The 21,103-nt window shown below is 32.5% G+C and overlaps 1 protein-coding gene across 1 annotated transcript in view; it reads right to left on the reverse strand.

Annotated features, from left to right (window-relative positions):
• Positions 1 to 3,065: 3,065 nt before the first annotated feature.
• Positions 3,066 to 21,103, reverse strand: part of LOC123303060 (KICSTOR complex protein SZT2-like) — a 31,804-nt gene continuing 13,766 nt past the window's right edge. Inside the window, exons 15-34 of the mRNA XM_044886157.1 lie at positions 19,091 to 19,282; positions 18,424 to 18,464; positions 15,696 to 16,006; positions 13,903 to 14,316; positions 12,211 to 12,389; positions 11,927 to 12,133; positions 11,184 to 11,626; positions 10,333 to 10,895; positions 10,093 to 10,216; positions 9,530 to 9,771; positions 9,008 to 9,432; positions 8,708 to 8,962; positions 7,417 to 8,577; positions 6,982 to 7,146; positions 6,670 to 6,922; positions 5,979 to 6,565; positions 5,326 to 5,548; positions 4,616 to 5,264; positions 3,856 to 4,300; positions 3,066 to 3,378 (exon numbers count right to left, since the gene is read on the reverse strand). Of these exons, the coding sequence (XP_044742092.1) occupies positions 3,247 to 3,378; positions 3,856 to 4,300; positions 4,616 to 5,264; positions 5,326 to 5,548; positions 5,979 to 6,565; positions 6,670 to 6,922; positions 6,982 to 7,146; positions 7,417 to 8,577; positions 8,708 to 8,962; positions 9,008 to 9,432; positions 9,530 to 9,771; positions 10,093 to 10,216; positions 10,333 to 10,895; positions 11,184 to 11,626; positions 11,927 to 12,133; positions 12,211 to 12,389; positions 13,903 to 14,316; positions 15,696 to 16,006; positions 18,424 to 18,464; positions 19,091 to 19,282 (7,011 nt within the window). The 3' untranslated portion in view covers positions 3,066 to 3,246. The remainder of the gene's footprint in view (positions 3,379 to 3,855; positions 4,301 to 4,615; positions 5,265 to 5,325; positions 5,549 to 5,978; positions 6,566 to 6,669; positions 6,923 to 6,981; positions 7,147 to 7,416; positions 8,578 to 8,707; positions 8,963 to 9,007; positions 9,433 to 9,529; positions 9,772 to 10,092; positions 10,217 to 10,332; positions 10,896 to 11,183; positions 11,627 to 11,926; positions 12,134 to 12,210; positions 12,390 to 13,902; positions 14,317 to 15,695; positions 16,007 to 18,423; positions 18,465 to 19,090; positions 19,283 to 21,103) is intronic.

Raw genomic sequence — 21,103 nt, forward strand, 5'->3', positions numbered from 1 at the left:
AGCATATCTCATATATTATTAATTAATTGTAATGATTGTAAAGTTAAAAATTGAATTAATTTTGATTTTAATAATATCCACTACCAGATCTCTTATGTCATCAGCAGACAGTAGACAGTAGTCAACACCTCCTGGCGGCTATCTATATCAACAAATAATTATAAATAAAAACTATGGAGAGTAGAGCTAAGGAGAATCATCTTGTATAGGGGACAAATTGAAAAAGTGTGTGAATTATAAAGCGATATCTAAATTATTAAGAATAATTATCTTCTGAGAAAATTTCCACTTGGATCTATTTTGATAACTAGAACACTAAAATCATACTTCTCCGAACACCAACAGTCAGACATGTAGTTAAGGCCTCCTCCTTCATAGCATGGAGGTCTTTGAAGATCCCACTTGTAAGGTCTGTATGGAGGACGATGAAATCTAAATACATGTTATTTGCACCTACAGAAATCTGCAGGGCGTCAGGTTTAGAATATTTGGGTATGAAATCTGTGAAATAATTCTCTTCTGAGAGAAATTCCACTTGAATTTATTTTGATAACCAGAACACTAAAATCATACTTCTCCGAGCACCAAAAGTCAGACAGGTAGTTAAAGCCTCCCCCTTCATAACATGGGGATCTCTGATGATCCCACTTGTATTGGTCCTGTATGCAGGACGATGAAACTTAAGTACATGCTATTTGAACCTGCAGGGCGTTAAGCTTAGAATGTTCTTAGCCTTGAAATTGAACAGCTTGTAATCAATTCCTGAAACTCGTTGAATTATTTTAAAAGTACCTTACCTGGTTTCCTAAATCCAGACCATATTTATTGATTTAAAACTGGAATTGGAAATTCGAATTATAACTTTTTACTTCCAAATATGAATTTAAAAATTTTGAAATTATAGACTTAAATTTTATTAGAATTATAATTTTGTATACAGTTTTTTATGTGGGCAGGAAAAGGGGCTGATACAGGAAACATTTTGAAAAAATATCTGGCACATTTTTACAGTTTGATTTGTTATCACAGAATAAAGCTTTTTTTTTATACAAATATTTCCATTTTCCTATGAGTAAATTTTATTTATTTTTGTACAGAAAAGATCGCACCTAGCACAAATCTTATGCGAAAACACTTTTAATAGTTTCGATAAATCAGTTCGAAAAGTTGATTCGATGATGGTCAAATATTTGAATAGCTATCGATTGAATTTGGATCCATGATTTGTATCCAGAAATAAGTTTCTCGAAAGTATTTTCTTGAAGATATGTTCTAGGTTCTTTGTTCGCTTTTGAGAAGAAATATTCATTTCATCATTCAATAAAAATCAATTCAAGGTCGAAATTCTAGAAAAATTTATAAAAAATAAAGAGCAAAATAAAAAAGAATTTTTTTTTGAGCTGGGCATGGCATATTTTACAAAAAGTAGTGTCGGCCATTTTTCTTTAATATATTTATATGGCACTAAAAAAAACAAATTTTTAAGAAAAATAATTAACAAAATATATACATTTATATAACTAATTACATAACGAAAAATTACTCTGAACCCGACAGCTAGTGTTCATACATGCATGCATACTCACTGCAAGGCGACCGGACCAGTCGCAAATCACGCAGAAAATAACTAAATTTGGAGCATTTTGTATAAAAAGTGTGCGACCAGCCTTGAATCACCAGTCGGTGTTAGCCTAAATAGTTTTTCGGCGAAAGTTAGGCTGAAGTTTGCTGGAAAAAGCATGCTTACTCAGTAAATCTAAGGAAATTTAAATTCTATGAGGAAAATTGAAAGCCCAATTAAAAAAGGTATGTTGGAAACTCAAAACATCCTGTATTTTCTTCTGAGCCACATTATGCGCCTAGGACAAGAAAAAATGAAAGCCCAATGCACAAAAAAGTATAACAGGATTACTTTTAGTGAAAGAATCATCAAATTTGCTACTCCCTGGTGAATCGGAGAATCTTAAAACCACGACAGGACCTTGGCTACATAAAATCGAATTTAAAACACTAGCTTTCCGGTTCCAGGTTGATATACAAGATATCGTAAATATTGCACATATTTATTATAGTGGCAACTTTGAACACAAATGACGTCTAAACAAATAATTATTGCAATTAAATTTATTGTAAACAATTGAATAAACACCTAACAATATTCATATACAGTTATTTATTTAAGATTTCTACCGATTTTCGTGAAAATTGTCGATTAGGTCTATAATCCTTAAGTCTAGACGATGACGGTCGAAGGAAACACTTAAAAAATTTTAGTATACGAATATTTTGGTTGTTTTTAAAACCTCAGGTAGTATAGCAGAAAGAGGAGTTATTTTAATTAATTATTAATTTTTTTGAATCATTATTTGTAAAAAAAAAAAAACAAAATTAACTTTGATTAATAAAATATTGATTTGTGTTACAGTGCAACCTTAATATAACGTACCTCATACCCTTGAATTACCCATAAGAGTCAATGTAAAATATATCTTTACATTGCGAACAACCTCTTTATAACGAATTTTCAATTATCAAAGAAAGTGTAAAAGCCTCTAATTAACGAATTTTGTCAACCCAAAACCTTTATTTAAGATTCCCACCAATAAATGACCCTTAATCCCATAATATGAAACGTGAAAACGTAGAAACGTAAAAAGTGTTCCTTTTCAATCGCAGAAAGCGAAACATCATTAATTACCTCTTTGTAACAAATTTTAGATCAACTTAACCTCAATATAACAAGCCTCAGTTTAACGAATTACCTGATATAACGAATATTTACTTGTTCGATTCCGATTTGTTATATCGAGGTTGCACTCTATTTTAATTAATTATAAATTTTTTTGAATCATTATTTGTAATTTTAATCAACTGAATTTTAATTATTGTATTAAATTTAATCAATAAATTATTAAATTGTGTTATTTTAATTAATTAAAATTTTTTTTTGAATTCATTAGTTGAAAAAAAAAAATGAAAAAATGATTGCTGATACTGATATACTACCTTAATAAAATTTTAGTTTACGAATTTTAATCAATTTATAAAGAAATAATTTGGAATTATTAATTAAACTCATCAAATCGCTATCGATGTCTAATCGATAATCAATATATATATAACAAAAAATAAAAATAAAAAAAACAATAGAAAAACGAATTACTTTGAACTCTCATGGTCTCATGGGCTCATATTGTTGAATCATACTTCATAAGCGAAGAGAACGGGGTGGTTTATAGTTACATGTTATGTAACCATACCGACCCAAACATGAAAACCAATACAGTTGATAAAATCGTTTATTAAAAATTTCCGATCTTCAATTGTTATGTCCGATGGTTCTAATTGGGCTGGTTCTCTGTAAGCAGCATATAATTCCTGGCAAGAAAATTTCAAAATATTAGAAAATGAAAGGTTCCGAAAAAAATGATAGAAAATTTCAAAATGTTAGAAAATGAAAGGTAGCCGTAACTCCGAAGTAATCAGTTTAAATGTTAAAATCTGAATTTTCCTCTAATAGTACAATAAAATTAAATTTTAAGCAGGTGTGAAAGTGTGTGAATGGGTAAGAAAGGGTGGATGTAAGTGTATCGGATCAAAAAATGGAAGAAGACTTTTCGTCTTAGAATTTTATTTTCTACCGGATGCAACTAGGACGTTCGTTACTCCTGGGATACTCTGTATACGCTCTACTTAAATCTGTCATATCTTGATTTTGGATCTAGACATTCGAAAATGTGCAAAATTATGTGCCAAAAAAAGGTTTAAGTCTCCCTCCTTCCATACAACACTTTTTCCCTAATTATCATGATTTTTTTAATAATTTTATTGTACTATAATTCGATGGATACTTACTCTTTGGCCAGAATGTAAATTCATGGAGAGCATCATGAAAGCACCCGAATATCTTGGATGTAAAACGACATAATGTTGAACATTACCGTCAGGCGATACAAAATACCGATGTTGATCCATATATTTCGCTGTTAAAATCTTAGCAAATTGTTGAAACCATGATATTGGTTGTTTCATTAAAAGCGGCTTCAACAACGGCTCAATATCACTAATTTTCTCTAATCGTGTTAAATCACGTAATTCCATAAATTCAGCGTACGTTAATTGACTAGTTTCTGGTTTCGATACCAGTTTGTTCCATAGTAAATGGGTACGACAATGGACCATACCACGTGATATCATATTCTTGATTTTAGTTCGTGTTGTTTCTGCGCATGTGTGAATTAATTGTTGCATTAATTGTTCGTGGGATGAATAATATCCTAAATAGTTTACGGATTCTTGTCTAAAACAAAACGGATCGAATCTATTAGAAATGTACAATTTTTACTATAAGAAGGGATTCAGCATAAATAATAGTGAAATCCGGTAGGGCAGCCAGCAGGCGAACTGGCGAACTAGGCTGATCTGGGGTGGAACACAAAAAAGAATTAGCCCATCCTCGTCCACTACTCCAAGAACTATTTGGAGTTGTTTAAGAACAGCAGGAGTGTTTTGACGTCAACTGTTTGATTTACATTCATTTGTTCCGCCATTTCATTTAAGGACGTTAGGTAAGATAAGATCTTTTCCATATGCTGAACCCTTTAAAAATTCTTACCTAATTTGTAATGTTAAAGGAATTTTGGAATCCTTTTCAGTTGATCCAATATTTAAGACCGTATTATCCTGTGGGAAATCCGCAAAAATTTCATTCAAATTAAAATTATCCGCCTTATCAGTATCCGTTGATTGTGAATCTGTTAAGACCGACGTCACTTCCATCGTAACACTATCATCCTCGATCATTTCTTGGGCCAATGATGTATTAATCTCGGAATCTGTGTTCGGCGAACGTGTCCGTAATTTTGGTGGATACTCAGAATTGGAACTAGTTGACGTAACTGTACGAAATTTGCCAAGTGTACGTTCAACTTCTGGTTTCGGATAGATTTCATGGCGTGATGTTAAAATTAGATAATATTTTAGGTACAAGGTGTTCTCGGTATTGATTTTCGGTTGACCATCGTAGTATGATACAATTAAAGTGATGTCCAAATCACCGGTGTGTTGACGATCTTGGGAATCTTTGTATGAAAATGGTGGAGAACTTGTAACTTCTACCAGAACGTACTCATTTTCTGCTAAGTTAATGATCTCATTTTCACCGCTCATCGAATACGTGGTCATGTGATAATGCTTCTCGTGACTCAACAAATAATCGTACAATTGTTTTGGATTTGTTTTTAAATTATTTATTGGGATTATTTCTGGAATTCGAAAAAAAAATGTAAAAAAAAAAAAAATGAAGGTAATGGTGAAAATTTTTACCTGAGAAAACTAAATTCCGGGCGTAATTTGGACCCTTTGAATAGTATTTCATGAAATCATCTAAAAAATTTGTTAAATGATATCCATCACATAATTTCGCTTCTTCGGCTAAATCATTTGACACGTAACTGTGAACGCTACGAAGATGGAAATCGTATGCAAACGAATGTACATGCATTAAAACTTTAATCCGATCACATTCGTCCAAGAAGCTTAATATAAACTAAAAATAAAAAAAAATTAAAATTTTAGGTTTTTTTCGGTGTTGGTTTTCCAGGCCACCTTGTACCGCTAAAATAAAAAAGTCTCACTTTTCGTTTCAGTAAAAATATATAATGTTTGCAGATATTTAGCCAAGAACGTATATATACAAGGAAGTGAAACTCGAGTAGAGAGGGTAGCAGGAAAAAGTTACGTACTTTGTACTGCGCATCAGGCTTTATTTTGTTTTCAATCGATTGAAAACAATTTCAATTGTTTTCAATCTATTAGACAGCTTGATGCGCAGTATAAAGTACGCAACGACCGATGACTAGACGCCGCCGTATAATTTTTCGTTGTCAAGTGATGAACGATTTAGTTTCGTGTTTTTATTTTTGCGGAGTTTTATATTTTAAGAATGGCACATGGAACAAAATTAATTTAATTGATACCTGGTTCATAGACTGACGTGAAGTTTTATTCTGAATACGTTGGCACTCCAGCGTATACAACTTGGCTATAAAAAACGGTTCCGAAAAGAACAATTCAAATGCTAAAATCCCACCTAACATTGACTTTTGTAAATAGCTAACATTCGTTTTCGTCACAGATTGAATTGGAGTATGAGCATGTTGAGTTTGTACCGGATGATCCAGTTTCGTATTTTTACTATTTTTGCTCGTAACAGGTGGTGCAGTTGACGTGTGATTCATATCAAAATTACCAATAATTTGTATCGGTATAAAACCCAAAGTTTGTAAATATTGTTTGTATTGTTGAAAGAAACTTGCACACAATTGTTCGTGCCATTGTTCATTTTGACTGCTCGTGATGACGTCACTAACTGTTAATGGCATCAATGAATGGTCACGTGTTGCAGCTGATTGTAAACGCCATTTTGGTAAGAATAAAAATGGTGTATGACAATAATGTATGACACGGGATTGTTGACGTAATAGTTGGATTTTATATGCTTCGCTTGTGATTTGTGTGGTAGCTCCGCGTGATTGCCACATTGAATGTAATTTCTTTTGTTCCTCTATAAAAAAGAAGAAAGATAGTTAGTCATGGAGACTGTTGACGGAAGTGAAAACTTAAAACTTTGGAATAACTGTATTTTTTCTTGTACCGATAAATACGTACCGATAAATTTTCTATCATATTGTCGTAATTGATGTAATTCTTGAACACTGCGAACAATTGGATCTGAACTATAAATGACCTTATGACCAATAATGGACATGTTTGTATCACGAAATGTTTCTAACATGTTTGAATTCGAGTTTGCATTCTCTGATTGATCAGTCTTTTGACGATGTGTGGATGAACCAATTGATGGGAATCGTGCTACAAATTCTGGTTCAGTTACATTCGGCATGTATGTATTGTGCTGCGTCTGCAAAAAAATCAACATATTAAAAAAATCTGCCGGTGACGTCTTTATCTGCGACTTACCAAATTTTTTCGAATTATTGGTTGATTATGGAATAATCCTAATTTTTGAGAGACGACAGAATTAAATACACTAACCCGAGCACTTAACCATAATCCTAAATTTTCACCATGGGTTATTAATTTATCCAGGCGATCTTTTGACCAATTGTATGCGTAAAATGTGATCTAAAAACAAAATCAAACACGTTTAGTTAAAGCATCCAAGATCCAATGCCTCAAAAACTATTTAGTTGAATTATAAGTAGGGTTTCTGGTTTCTCAGCTTTTTTTTTATTTCTCGAGGCACGAAAATTCTTGATCAGGATTCATATTATGATCATCAGGATTTATATTCTCAAGTTCTCGAAGCGTTTAGTTTTTTTTTCCTGTCTCGACTAAAGATAAATTTCTCGAGAATTCTCGAACAGAAACCCTAATTATAACCATAAAACTTACATTTTGACATGTGACTGAAATGACTAACAAACGTTGTCTGGTGATAATAAGGCCATTCTCATTATAAGGACTAAATTTTTGCAATTCCTTATTTGATTTTGGTTCAAGCATATCCATGTTCGCATTTGGAAGGTTATATGACGCTTTCCATTGTTCAAAATTACGACCAATTAACAAGCAATGTTTGGAATATTGACGAGAATCAAAAGGTACAAAAATGGCTTGATTGCCGCCATCTTTTGTACACTGTTCGGAAAACGATTTTGTTGTAATATCAGCTGTATGTGATTTTATAAATCGTTGTAATTCCGCTATCATTGTATCCAACGGATGTGACATAGCAAGCGTGACGGTATGCTTTGTCACAGACGGGACTTTAATGTTTACAGCAAATTGCATCCAAGGTTTCATAATTTCCGCGTAAACTTTGTGAAGCATTCCACTCTCACCCGTTTCAAATTGGTTGTCGACTTTTGTTGCACTTTTCGATTCGATTTCTGCATCTGATAAGCTTTTATGGAGCGGTAAATTTTTTTTAAAGCCATCCAAAGATTGTGGTTGATGTGCGATTTGAGTTTGTTTTACGGTTCGTAACAGATTCGAAAACGACGTGTTGTTGTTTAAATTCAAGTAAAATTCCTCGACTTCGATGTCAGGCGGTATTGGAACGCAAAGAGGAGTTCCTAATTGTTGTTTTTCCATAATCAGATCCCACATAGCGTGACTAACAGATGCGCGTAAACGTGTACTCAATGTTTCAATATTAACCCGTCCTTTCTGCCATATTCGAAATTCAACAACCAACGACGTTGGACCCATACTATCTGGATGTATGCCATTCGTTGATACGCATTCCTCGAAATTATCGATGGTCATATTAAAACTAAAGTTCATTTCCGTTCGCGATGCTTTTGGTACATTTGTAAGGAATACAAATGCGATGCACGCTATTCCACGACTTCCAGATGCGGCACTTTGATTATACAAGTAGATACTTTTCTCATTTTCTCGTTTGACATGTTCCGGTTCGGTCCAGTCACGAAAATGTGATGAATTTGATGTACTTGTGTACTTTGGAATGTGAAGAAATTGGAGTAAATTTTGTTGGAGGTAATATTGCATTGCGTCCAAGTGGTAAGCGGTGTGGTATTGGAGCGAAAACTGAAATTAAAATTGAAATTATTTATTTTCAGTTTTCTTACGCCGTACATTTTGGTGATGGACTCTGGACTGGAAAGGTTCTATCTTCCCTGACTGTCTGGAATGAAAACTTCATTAAAATTTAACTTACTCGTAAAATATTTTCTGGCGATTGGTGCGGTTTTTGTAAAAAATGTACATCTTCCTGATTTAATTTACACATAGGATTTCGTTCCAACATAATTGACAACAGCTCCAAAACGGCATCGTCAAGACGATTCTGTAGCACTTGCACCAAATCATTGGTAACATCGCGACCTGCTCCCGTAACACCGTGCACTTTTAACGTGATCGTATCTTCCGGTGGTAAACTAGGACCGTTACTGCTAGCTGCCGCTTCTTGACTCTCTTTTTCACCAAACGATCGAACTCTAGGTCGAATATCGTTCACTGGATATGTTCCATTCAAGTTATTTGGATTCTGTTTGGGTGCACCAATTGGTAAGGACGCAATTGATGGACTACGCGTTACAAGACCAATACTTTCATCTGTGGACGATGCACTTCGTGTGTTTCGCATACCCCCACTACTAACATTTTCATCTAGACGTAAATAGAATACGTTCGATGAATTATCACGGTATACAAACATGTTGCTACGATTCACTACCGAAAATTTACTAAGTATTGTGCGTAACGCTTGAATACCACGCGATAAACCTGGCCGAACATTATTACTCGTTTTCAAACGTGGATGTAGACTGAAATGTGTCTCCCAGACAACTGCACATGCAAAAAATCCTGGCATGTATTTTAAGGACGCTTCTAAGTATGCAACTTGTCCACGCATGTCGTTCGTCTCCACAACTGTTGTATCTAAGAAAATCAATAAATAACATTATTTTGGATCAAATTACAAAAGAATCTCATCAATCCGGCACTATTAACAACCAGGAGATGTCGGATTACGTACCTTCAACGCTTTTTAAACGAGCCAAGGACGTATTTCGTGTCATTACTGGAGTTGTGGTCTGTGAATTCCAATCGGGAGTAATTTCTTCGGCTTCTAATAATCGATCACAAGTTCGTGTATCATGTAACGATTGTAATAATAAAAATTGATTCACATGTTTACATAATGTTTTAATGGCGGATATTACAGAACGATTTACGGCTAAGTATGCGCTCACTTGCATTTTATGTAATTCCAAAAATCTATTTAAAAAATAAAAATAAAAAATAAATATACTGAATACTTTTAAATTGAGCCTAAATAGAGGAGTGGTCTAAGGCGTTTGTCTTAGAACGTTGGACTATTTAGACTTAGGTTGTCGTCGCTTGGATAAGAACGAAGTAACCGACTCCACCCACATCAAAAATGTAATTGTAAATATGTTTGTAATTGAATAAATAAAGATGAACAAATAATTATGTGGGTGGCCTCTGTGATAAAGCGTATGTCATAAAAAACGGAGGTTAAACCCCCATTATTATATTATTAATTGAAAATCACAGAAAAGAAAAGTGAAAGATTACCTGCAGTGAAAATAAACAGTGACAACATCTTCGGTAACTTTCATAATCATCCAGAAATTTGGTAAAATATTCCGTCGTTTATCCAAATCAAGTAGCCAATCATGATCCGTATTCAAATCACATTCTGGAACCAAACAAATAATTAAATCCTTTACAGAGAAAGACTGAGAGTGTACGAGAGATTAGAACAAGTGTCGCACTTATCACGCGATGGACGAAGAGTTAAGTAAGTAAACTTACCTTCACTGAAACTGGATTGAAAGTGGTTCGAGTTACAACAATCCGATGGATGATTTGCATCGGATTCAACCTCACTTAAAATATCTAACATTAAATCTTGAACTTCATTCAAGATTTTCTTCTTCTCACGTTCCTCAATTTTAAATTGTTTTCGTTTAGCATCAGTGGTCAGATTATTAAGTCCACGATCACGAGGTCGTTTTGAGTCTAACGATGATATTGTCGGATAATCTTTAGCCAAAAAATAAAATTCCCCTTCTTTGACTAACTTATAATCCGGTACCGGTAATTTACGAAACTCTTGCAAAAAACGCCCCAAACTTTCGCTTGGTCCATACACGAAATTAAGTGTGACCAAATCTAATTGTCCTGATGGTTTATTGATGCTGTTCGTGACGTGTTCGGTGACTTCATGTAACGTTTGTTTCGTAACGGGTTCCATGTCTAATAATGCTGTTACGATTTCGTCACGTAATTGCCATTTGATTTCCTCTTCTAAAGTTGTTATCGCTTGTGATTGTTGATAGACAATCGGATTTGGAGTATCAAGATTTTCCACAGATCTAAAAAAAGAAAATTATACGTTGATCACTATTCTAAATCATATAAAATTAGCAAATTATTTAAGGGGTTATATCCATTTGCGAGCGTGTTTTTTAGGAACACAGAAAACACAAAGAAAACTGAGAAAATTAGGATAGTTTTTCCATCCCCAAAGCACTCCAAATAGAAACAGTGAAATAAAATTTAAAAAAATCAAAATGTCACTTCGAAAATTGTCTTCCGAGGATTTTCGAGGTCGTTGATCATGAATTCAGCTAACTGGACATAACCCCTTAAGTCAGACTTACTCAATCAAATCCGAATGTATGCTACTGTCCGAATTAAAACTATTACGTTGTACAGGACTCGCAGACTCAAAGGATGTTGTCCTAGTGCGTGATATTTCACTATCTTCGGATCCATTCTCACCAATTTTCGGTAATGTTGAACAAACAATATCCAAATTAATATTTAACTCCGATAATTTGATTGTATCACAATTATTACGTAATTCGTAGAAAATTTTTCCCAAACATGTGGGTAAAACTCGAATCGGTATTGATCCAATACCATTTACAGTACAATTGAAATGTAGAAATAACGGAGTGGATTTCTTATCTAAATATTCTGGATCAACTAAATCTTCGTAGCATGCTTCACTCAATGATTTTTTTATATCTTTGTTTATTGAAATTGGGGAATCTTCGCTTGTACTTAAATCACTCCAATTTTCACTTTCGCTGTCATCGATCTAAAAATAATTGTATTTATATTATTCTGGATCGAAATTAGAATCATAAGGCACCTAGACCAAGAGTCCTCTGTGCCCGTAAAAACGAGGCGTCTTCGGGTAGGAGGCACTATTAAAATCAGCTAAAACTAAAGGATTCTGTCGAGGCAAGGCACCACACAGAAAGCCAACAGCTTCTCCGTCGGGTTCTCCGCAGGTTCCTAGATACTTATTCAGAATGTTCAGTAGAAAAGAGTGGACTACTTTTAAACGTTATAGTTTTTGGGACTTATCGAAAACGAATACTCATTCGCTACTTACATGTTTATCAACTTTAACAGTCGGCGAACAATAATAAATATTCGAGTTCGAAGGTACACATTGAAACGTTTCCTCAACAGTTTTCATAAATTTCTCCTTAATCATTGCATGAAAATATCTTAAATCGTAGCAAGCATTCGTTTGAAATAATTTCGTTGTGGTTATCACACTCTCTGGATCTTTGTACTTAACATGACCACAAACAGTCTGAAATCCAGAAAAATTAAATAATAAATAAAATAAAAACCCAAAAAAGAATTTCATAACAAAAAAAAAGGACTTACCTTAATATATTGAGTGATATCGATGCTAACGACAGTATTTTCGCAAAGATCAACTGCCGCCTGAACATCAACACTTTGGACGGGATAATTCAAATGTAACGATTTAAATGTACAAGCTACGAAACAATTGGAATGTGCTGAGACTATCATACGACAGGCGCGTCGTAAACTTATTTTATCTGGAAAACAAATCACGAGTTACTAAGCCTGTCAATTTTGTTTGGAAAAAGTAATGCTGGATTAACCATTAGACGGATTAGGCAACTGCAACGGGGGAAAGGTAATACATAAGAGAGGTACCGCATATGGGTTTCTAGCACCTAGACTAAGGTGTCTTCTGTACCCTCCTTGAAAACAACCTGTCACTCGAGGGCAAGACAAAGATAGACAGATGAAGCTATAGAATTATGCGGACGGGATTCTCTATCGAGATTGCTCCCAGGATTGATGTAAATTTTGGAGTATCTTGCTTTGGGTATGACAGGTACAGGTGAAAGGGGCATTTGAGATGACAAGCACGCTGCTTCCTTCCCTTTAACACGAGAGTGTCCCGGTATCCAGACCAGTCTGATTGTGTTTGTCAGTGCCAGGTGGTTCGAAGCATTCGTACACTATAATAGATCCGAAAAATTGGTCTTCGTGTGGAATTTTGGACGAAAACTCAAAAACTATGCATCCAATTATTAAATGAACACGATTTTTGAAGTTTTTGGGTCAAAATTACTTTATGCAATGAGTTTTATCGAAATTGGAGACAAAACATTGCACTCGATTTTTTGGAATTTTCTTAAGGGGTACCCCTTAGTAAAAATCGAAAAAATCGTGAAAAAATTTTTGTTCCGGAATTTGATAAAACTCAGTTTGTAGGGTAAATTTGAACCAAAAAATTCAAAAATCGTGTTCATTTAACGATTGGGCGAGTAGTTTATGAGAAAATCGATAATTTGTATCGATTTTTGAAGTTATCTCGAAAACTAGTCGCCCAATCGATAAATGAAGTCGATTTTAGAATTTTTTGGGTCAAATTTACTCTACAAACTGAGTTTTATCAAATTCCGGAACAAAAATTTTTTCACGATTTTTTCGATTTTTACTAAGGGGTACCCCTTAAGAAAATTCCAAAAAATCGAGTACAATGTTTTGTCTCCAATTTCGATAAAACTCATTGCATAAAGTAATTTTGACCCAAAAACTTCAAAAATCGACTTCATTTAGTTATTGGATGCATAGTTTTTGAGATATCGTCCAAAATTCGACACGAAAACCGATTTCTCGCAATTTCAGACAATTAGTATAAAATTGTCTCATGGTCAAATGAGACCATGACTTTAACTTGACGCGTACAAATTACTTCTCGTACAAGTTTGTCCTTTTCTCTTTTAACCCAAGATTCCAATCGGTGACAATCTACTTATTTTTTGGGCAACTCTATAAACTGAGTTTCGTAAAATTTCGGAACAAAAATTTGTTTTGAAAAAGGGGGAAAATTGTCAAATTTTTATGAGAAGGGCCGCGCACAGGGAAGTACCAATTTATTTACGAAGATCTAAAAAAAAACACCGCGCCGTCTGATCTTTACATTCCCTAGCGGTCCCAGGGAATTGCGTTGTCTAGAGGACCTGACATGGGTTAATCCAGCACTAGAAAAAGGACACAGAGGAAATAGGATTAGGTTGTTAGGTTGTTACAAACCTTCAACTTTATCATTATCACCATTAGCTTTCTTCAAACATTCGTCCGTGTCCTTCAAACAATCATCTTGATAGCCACCAACTCCTTTGACACCTTTGCACGTTCGATCTTCGACGATATCTTTTAATTTTTTCTCGACATGATTTGGACTACTGATAAAACTATTGATAAGCATTGTCGACGAACAATCGTAAACGAATATTGGTAAAATTAAATTTTGATTTGTGATCGATTGATTTTGTTGAATTGGTGAATTTAATAAAGTCAAATCACGGACACTTGCTGGTATAAATGTTAGCAGAACATGTTTATCGGTAACACCTTTTATAAAACATCGCCATAATGGAAAATTTGTACGTGATTCAAATTTTTCATCACTTAGAAAATCTTCATGTAGCCATTTTGGTTTTGAATCTAAAAAAAATTCAAATATTTTACATCGAAAATTTATGTTGATCAATAATTATTAGGCTATGGTTCGAAAAAAATGACCTTTCGAAGTTATCTTAATTTAAGAGAGTTGAAAGAAAAAAATTGTGTTTGTCAGCTCCGAAGCACGACTGGAGTTTACCCCTTAAGTGTTGTATAGTATGCTGTATCCGTCAGGTTATCGTCAGTTTCAAACAATATATGCTTTGTTCGTTATAGGTACTATGAAGTATAATTGGTATATATATGGTAACCCAAAAAATTGTCTAAAATCGATCCAAGAAATCGGTCTTCGTGTGGAATTTTGGATGATATCTCAAAAACTATGCATCCAATTATTAAATGAACACGATTTTTACATTTTTTGGGTCATAATTATCTTATGGAATGAGTTTTATCGAAATTGGAGACAAAAAATTTTACTCGATTTTTTGGAATTTTTCTGAAGGGGTACCCCTTGAAAAAAATCGAAAAAATCATGAAAAAATTTTTGTTCCGGAATTTGATAAAACTCAGTTTGTAGGGTAAATTTGACCCAAAAAAATCAAAAATTCAGTTCATTTAACCATTGGGCGAGTAGTTTATGAGAAAATCGACATCTTGTATCGATTTTTGAAGTTATCTCGAAAACTAATGGCCCAATCGATAAATGAAGTCGATTTTTGAATTTTTTGGGTCAAAATTACCTTATGGAACGAGTTTTATCGAAATTGGAGACAACAAATTTTACTCGATTTTTTGGAATTTTTCTGAAGGGGTACCCCTTGAAAAAAATCGAAAAAATCATGAAAAAATTTTTGTTCCGGAATTTGATAAAACTCAGTTTGTAGAGTAAATTTGTCCCAAAAAATTCAAAAATCGACTTCTTTTATCGATTGGGCGACTAGTTTTCGAGATAACTCCAAAAATCGATACAAATTATTGATTTTCTCATAAACTACTCGCCCAATCGTTAAATGAACTTGATTTTTGAATTTTTTGGGTCAAATTTACCCTACAAACTGAGTTTTATCAAATTCCGAAACAAAAAATTTTTTCATGATTTTTTCGATTTTTTCTAAGGGGTACCCCTTAAGAAAATTCCAAAAAATCGAGTAAAATTTGTTGTCTCCAATTTCGATAAAACTCATTCCATAAGGTAATTTTGACCCAAAAAATGTAAAAATCGTGTTCATTTAATAATTGGATGCATAGTTTTTGAGTTTTCGTCCAAAATTCCACACGAAGGCCGATTTCCCGGATCGATGGTAGACAATTTCTTAGAATATATTTGTCTCATGGCCATAACAAGGTCATTCAATCGATTCTTAAGAAGGAAATTCCAAAAACTCCAAATTTTCTGGACCCATAGAAAAGATACTTACTTTCATTTAGATTTTCGGTAGAAGTACTTGCATTTTGTTGTTCCCGTCTTAAAACTAACTGCAAAAAGAATTGCGAATCGGATTCCTTCATGTATAACGATTGATCGTTTAACTTTTGTAAATGTATGAACAACGATTCTAACAACAGTAAATTTGGTGTTTTAACATTCGAATCACAGTTATTATTATCGAATTCTAGAAACGTTGAAAATAATAATTTTGCTTGACGACATTTTGGTAATATGTTCATTAGATTAAACGCAAATGGTTTTTTATGGATTCGTTCTTCGATTATGGGTAATGCTAATTGGCTGCAAAATAAAATACAAAATATATTTAGAGCAAGCATATATCCATTAAAAATTGAGCAGTTTATTTGAGATGAAACAGTCTTTAACAATATAAATCATTCAAGTAAAATTGGGAATTGGCGAAAAAACATTCTTTTAGATTAATAATTAATTCGTACGAAATAGGAATAGGAGAATAAATGAATTAATTTGAATAAAATGAACAAAAAATTTAATTTTGCTCTATCACATCCAAAATTTATCCGATTTTGATAAACCAAGTATGTTATTCTACTAAATTTGGGTCATACTTTTCAAATTTGTGGTCAAAATTAATCTCGCTATAAAAGATTTCAAGAATGTGGAGTCCTCGTCCCGGAATTATGCACATAAGTGATAGTTAGCAAAAAACTGACATCAAAGCTGAAAAGTTCGAACCAAAATTAGTGGGTTTCAAAAAAAATTCCAATAAAATCGGATCAAATATGCCTGTGTTATCAAAAAAATTAAATTTTTTAACTTCATGACGTCATCAAAATCCAAAAAATTTAATTTTGCTCTATCTTTCCCAAATTTTAGCCAATTTTGATAAACCAAGAATGGAATCCTACTAAATTTGGGTCATACTTTTCAAATTTGTGGTCAAAATTAACCTTGCTATAATATATTTCAAGAATTTGGAGTCCTGATCCCGAAATTAAGCCCATAAATGATAGCTAGCAAAAAACTGACATCAAAGCTGAAAAGTTCGACCCAAAATTAGTGGGTTTGAAAAAAAATTTCAATAAAATCGGATCAAATATGGCTGTGTTATCAAAAAAATTGAATTTTTTAACTTCATGACGTCATCAAAATCCAAAACATTTAATTTTGCTCTATCTTTCCCAAATTTTACCCAATTTTAATAAACCAAATATGGAATCCTACTAAATTTGGGTCATACTTTTCAAATTTGTGGTCAAAATTAACCTAGCTATAATAGATTTCAAGAATTTGGAGTCCTGGTCCCGAAATTAAGCCCATAAATGATAGCTAGCAAAAAACTGACATCAAAACTGAAAAGTTCGACCCAAAATTAGTGGGTTTGAAAAAAATTTCCAATAACATCGGATCAAATATACCTCTGTTATCAAAAAAATTGAATTTTTTAACTTCATGACGTCATCAAAATCCAAAAAATTTAATTTTGCTCTATCTTTCCCAAATTTTAGCCAATTTTGATAAACCAAGAATGGAATCCTACTAAATTTGGGTCATACTTTTCAAATTTGTGGTCAAAATTAACCTTGCTATAATATATTTCAAGAATTTGGAGTCCTGATCCCGAAATTAAGCCCATAAATGATAGCTAGCAAAAAACTGACATCAAAGCTGAAAAGTTCGACCCAAAATTAGTGGGTTTGAAAAAAAATTTCAATAAAATCGGATCAAATATGGCTGTGTTATCAAAAAAATTGAATTTTTTAACTTCATGACGTCATCAAAATCCAAAACATTTAATTTTGCTCTATCTTTCCCAAATTTTACCCAATTTTAATAAACCAAATATGGAATCCTACTAAATTTGGGTCATACTTTTCAAATTTGTGGTCAAAATTAACCTAGCTATAATAGATTTCAAGAATTTGGAGTCCTGGTCCCGAAATTAAGCCCATAAATGATAGCTAGCAAAAAACTGACATCAAAACTGAAAAGTTCGACCCAAAATTAGTGGGTTTGAAAAAAAATTTCAATAAGATCGGATCAAATATGCCTCTGTTATCAAAAAAAATTGAATTTTTTAACTTCATGACGTCATCAAAATCCAAAAAATTTAATTTTGCTCTATCTTTCCCAAATTTTACCCAATTTTTATAAACCAAGTATGGAATCCTACTAAATTTGGGTCATACTTTTCAAATTTGTGGTCAAAATTAACCTTGCTATAATAGATTTCAAGAATTTGGAATCCTGGTCCCGAAATTAAGCCCATAAATAATAGCTAGCAAAAAACTGACATCAAAGCTGAAAAGTTCGACCCAAAATTAGTGGGTTTGAAAAAAATTTCCAATAACATCGGATCAAATATACCTCTGTTATCAAAAAAATTGAATTTTTTAACTTCATGACGTCATCAAAATCCAAAAAATTTAATTTTGCTCTATCTTTCCCAAATTTTACCCAATTTTGACAAACCGAGTATGGAATCCTACTAAATTTGGGTCATACTTTTCAAATTAACCTAGGTCTAATAGTTTGCGGTACCCCTCTTTTGTTTTATTATTATTATTAAGGTAGTACGAGCGCTAAGGCAATTTTAGACTTAGGATTGAAATTATTTTTATCTTATTTTCAACTTTGATGATGAATTTTGTTATTACTTCATGAATGTAGACGAAAAATTTTTCCATTCGTCTCCCAAACAAAGTTTATACCAAATTTTTCTCGGCTTTACTTACCATCTTATGAGCTTTCTAAAATTTATCACTGCTAAAGCTAACTTAAAAATTACAAGGATTAGATGAATATTAATCCTTTTCAAAAATGAACTTTGAAGTGATTTTTGATTTAGTTGTGATTGATAAATTTGGTTTGAAACACTTGAATTTGTTGAATTTATACAGTATGTCGCATTTAAGATGAAGACACCCTCACATTTTCGTCATTTATAGGAATATCGATTTGAAAATTTGCACAGTCATACAGGGGAATGGGTCACAATTTTTAAGATATTTAACAGAAACCTGAACCTTAAACTCAGCCTATTACAAATTGACAAAGAAGGAAAATTCTTGCTTAGAAAACAAACAATTTGGATGAAATTTAAAAAAAAAATTCGGGCAATTTTCCAAAAAAAGCTCAATTTTCTACGTATATGTAATTACCTACATTTCTCAATATTTCAAGAATTTGATTATGAATCCAGAAAATCAAAAAACTTGTTTCTTAAATTAAGTTTGTTCGTGGAGAAAATCGACCATTTTAAAATGAAAAATTAATAAGAAAAAGACCCTTGAATGATTTTGTTTTGATATTTTTAAATTTTGATGAATCATCTCAGATAATTGCATGAAAATTTTAAGGAAAAAATATACGTGAAAAAAATTACCAGTCTTCTTTTAAAAATATCGAATTCGTCGAAAATTGATAAATATGAGCTTCCGGATGAGTCTCAATAAAATACGAATGTTGTCTCTCATGATGAAAATTAATATCAGAGGAAATTTGATACTGATATTGACGTTTTTGATGGCACATTAAACTTAAATGTTCCACCGTCAATAATGACGAAATACATTTCGCGTCAATATTTCCAATCTGAAATTTAAAAAAAAATTGTTTTACCTTCCCAAAAATAAAAACAAAAAGAAACTAAATCTTGAAACCAATTTTTATTGAAATAAATTTTAAACAATACAGAAAAAAAAATTAATTGTTTGGGATCGACGATTTAGAAAAATTTGGACGAAGTTGGAGGAGTTGAATCTCACTTTTAAGAAAAATCAAAGTGAAGAGACCACTTCTCCACTTAATCCCTATTTTTCGAGTTAAAATCCCACCAAAAACAGTATGTGGATAATTTTCCATGTGTGTCGATTTGAATAAAGCTGAAAGCTGGAAGAGTTAGATCTGACAAATTTAAGTAATCTTGTCTCGATCTTCACTTCCAACTCATAGCCATATTCTATCCAAAAAAAACCGTAAAAAAATTTAATTAATCCAAAAAAAATCACTGTGAATTCACTGGGCACATTTTTTTTTTTACAAATTTTCAACATGGTAATCTAACTACGTTTGATAAGCGCGAATCATTTAAGGTAAACTCTCATAGATAACAAACGGCTTTGTTATCTAAATTTACTTAAATTATCACAAAAAAAAAAAATGATCCACCGTTTAAATTTTGTATTATGAACGCGCACCACAATCCAAAATTAAAAAGTGTGTAGATCGATCCACACAAGCGGATTCAAAAAAAACTATTGAATTGAAAATGAAAATCGATCGATTTATATAGTCCATTCCAATTTTAGGGTTGGGTTTTCGTTTCCATTCGTAAAAGACTTTTCATATAAAAAAAAATTGAGTATATATCGAGTATTTACTTTAGTTATTGATTCGATTGGCCAATAGAAATATTGTTTTTAAATATTTTTTTATCAGCTATTTTAGATATTAGAAATATGAATATACACAGGTATCCGTATCAGACTTCACTTATCTTCGATTTTGATAACATCCCTACCTTAGTTACGTCCTTAATATTCAGTCAAAATTCAATTTAATCATTTTATGATTTTTTTTGGATTTTTTTATTTATTTTTTTTATTTTTACTTTTCGAAACTTATCCACATGTTTTTGGAGCATTTTAGCTAATTATCATAATTATCTTGCAGACAAAAATATTAATAGGAATTAATTTGATGTCACAATCCAATATGCAGTAGTCAAAAAATCTAATTCGACCGTTACGTAACTAATTTGGTGTCAAAACCCAATATACAGTTGTCAAAAGATCTAATTTGATCCTAAGGTTAGGTTAGATAACTAATTTGGTGTCAAAATTCAATATGCAGTTGTCAAAAGATCTAATTCGACCCTAAGGTTAGGTTACATAACTAATTTTGTGTAAAATCCAATATACAGTTGTCAAAAGATCTAATTTGACCGTAAGGTTAGATTAGGTAAGTAATTTGGTGTCAAAACCCAATATACAATTGTCAAAAGATCTAATTTGATCCTAAGGTTAGGTTAGATAACTAATTTGGTGTCAAAATCCAATATGCAGTTGTCAAAAGATTTAATTCGACTCTAAGGTTAGGTTACATAACTAATTTGGTGTCAAAACCCAATATACAGTTGTCAAAAGATCTAATTTGACCCTAAGGTTAGGTTACCTAACTAATTCAGTGTCAAAATCCAATATGCAGTTATCAAAAATTCTAATTTGATTCTAAGGTTAGGTTAGGTAACTAATTCGATGTCAAAATCCAGTATAAAGTTGTCAAAAGATCTAATTCGTCTCTAAGGTTAGGTTAGAAAGCTAATTTGGTGTCAAAATCTAATATGCAGTTGCCAAAAGATCTAATTTGATCCTAAGGTTAGGTTAACAAATCTGTCAGAAGAGCAATCAAAAG

The sequence above is a fragment of the Chrysoperla carnea genome, chromosome X (assembly GCF_905475395.1).
Source record: "Chrysoperla carnea chromosome X, inChrCarn1.1, whole genome shotgun sequence".
Classification (NCBI taxonomy): Eukaryota; Metazoa; Arthropoda; class Insecta; order Neuroptera; family Chrysopidae; genus Chrysoperla; species Chrysoperla carnea.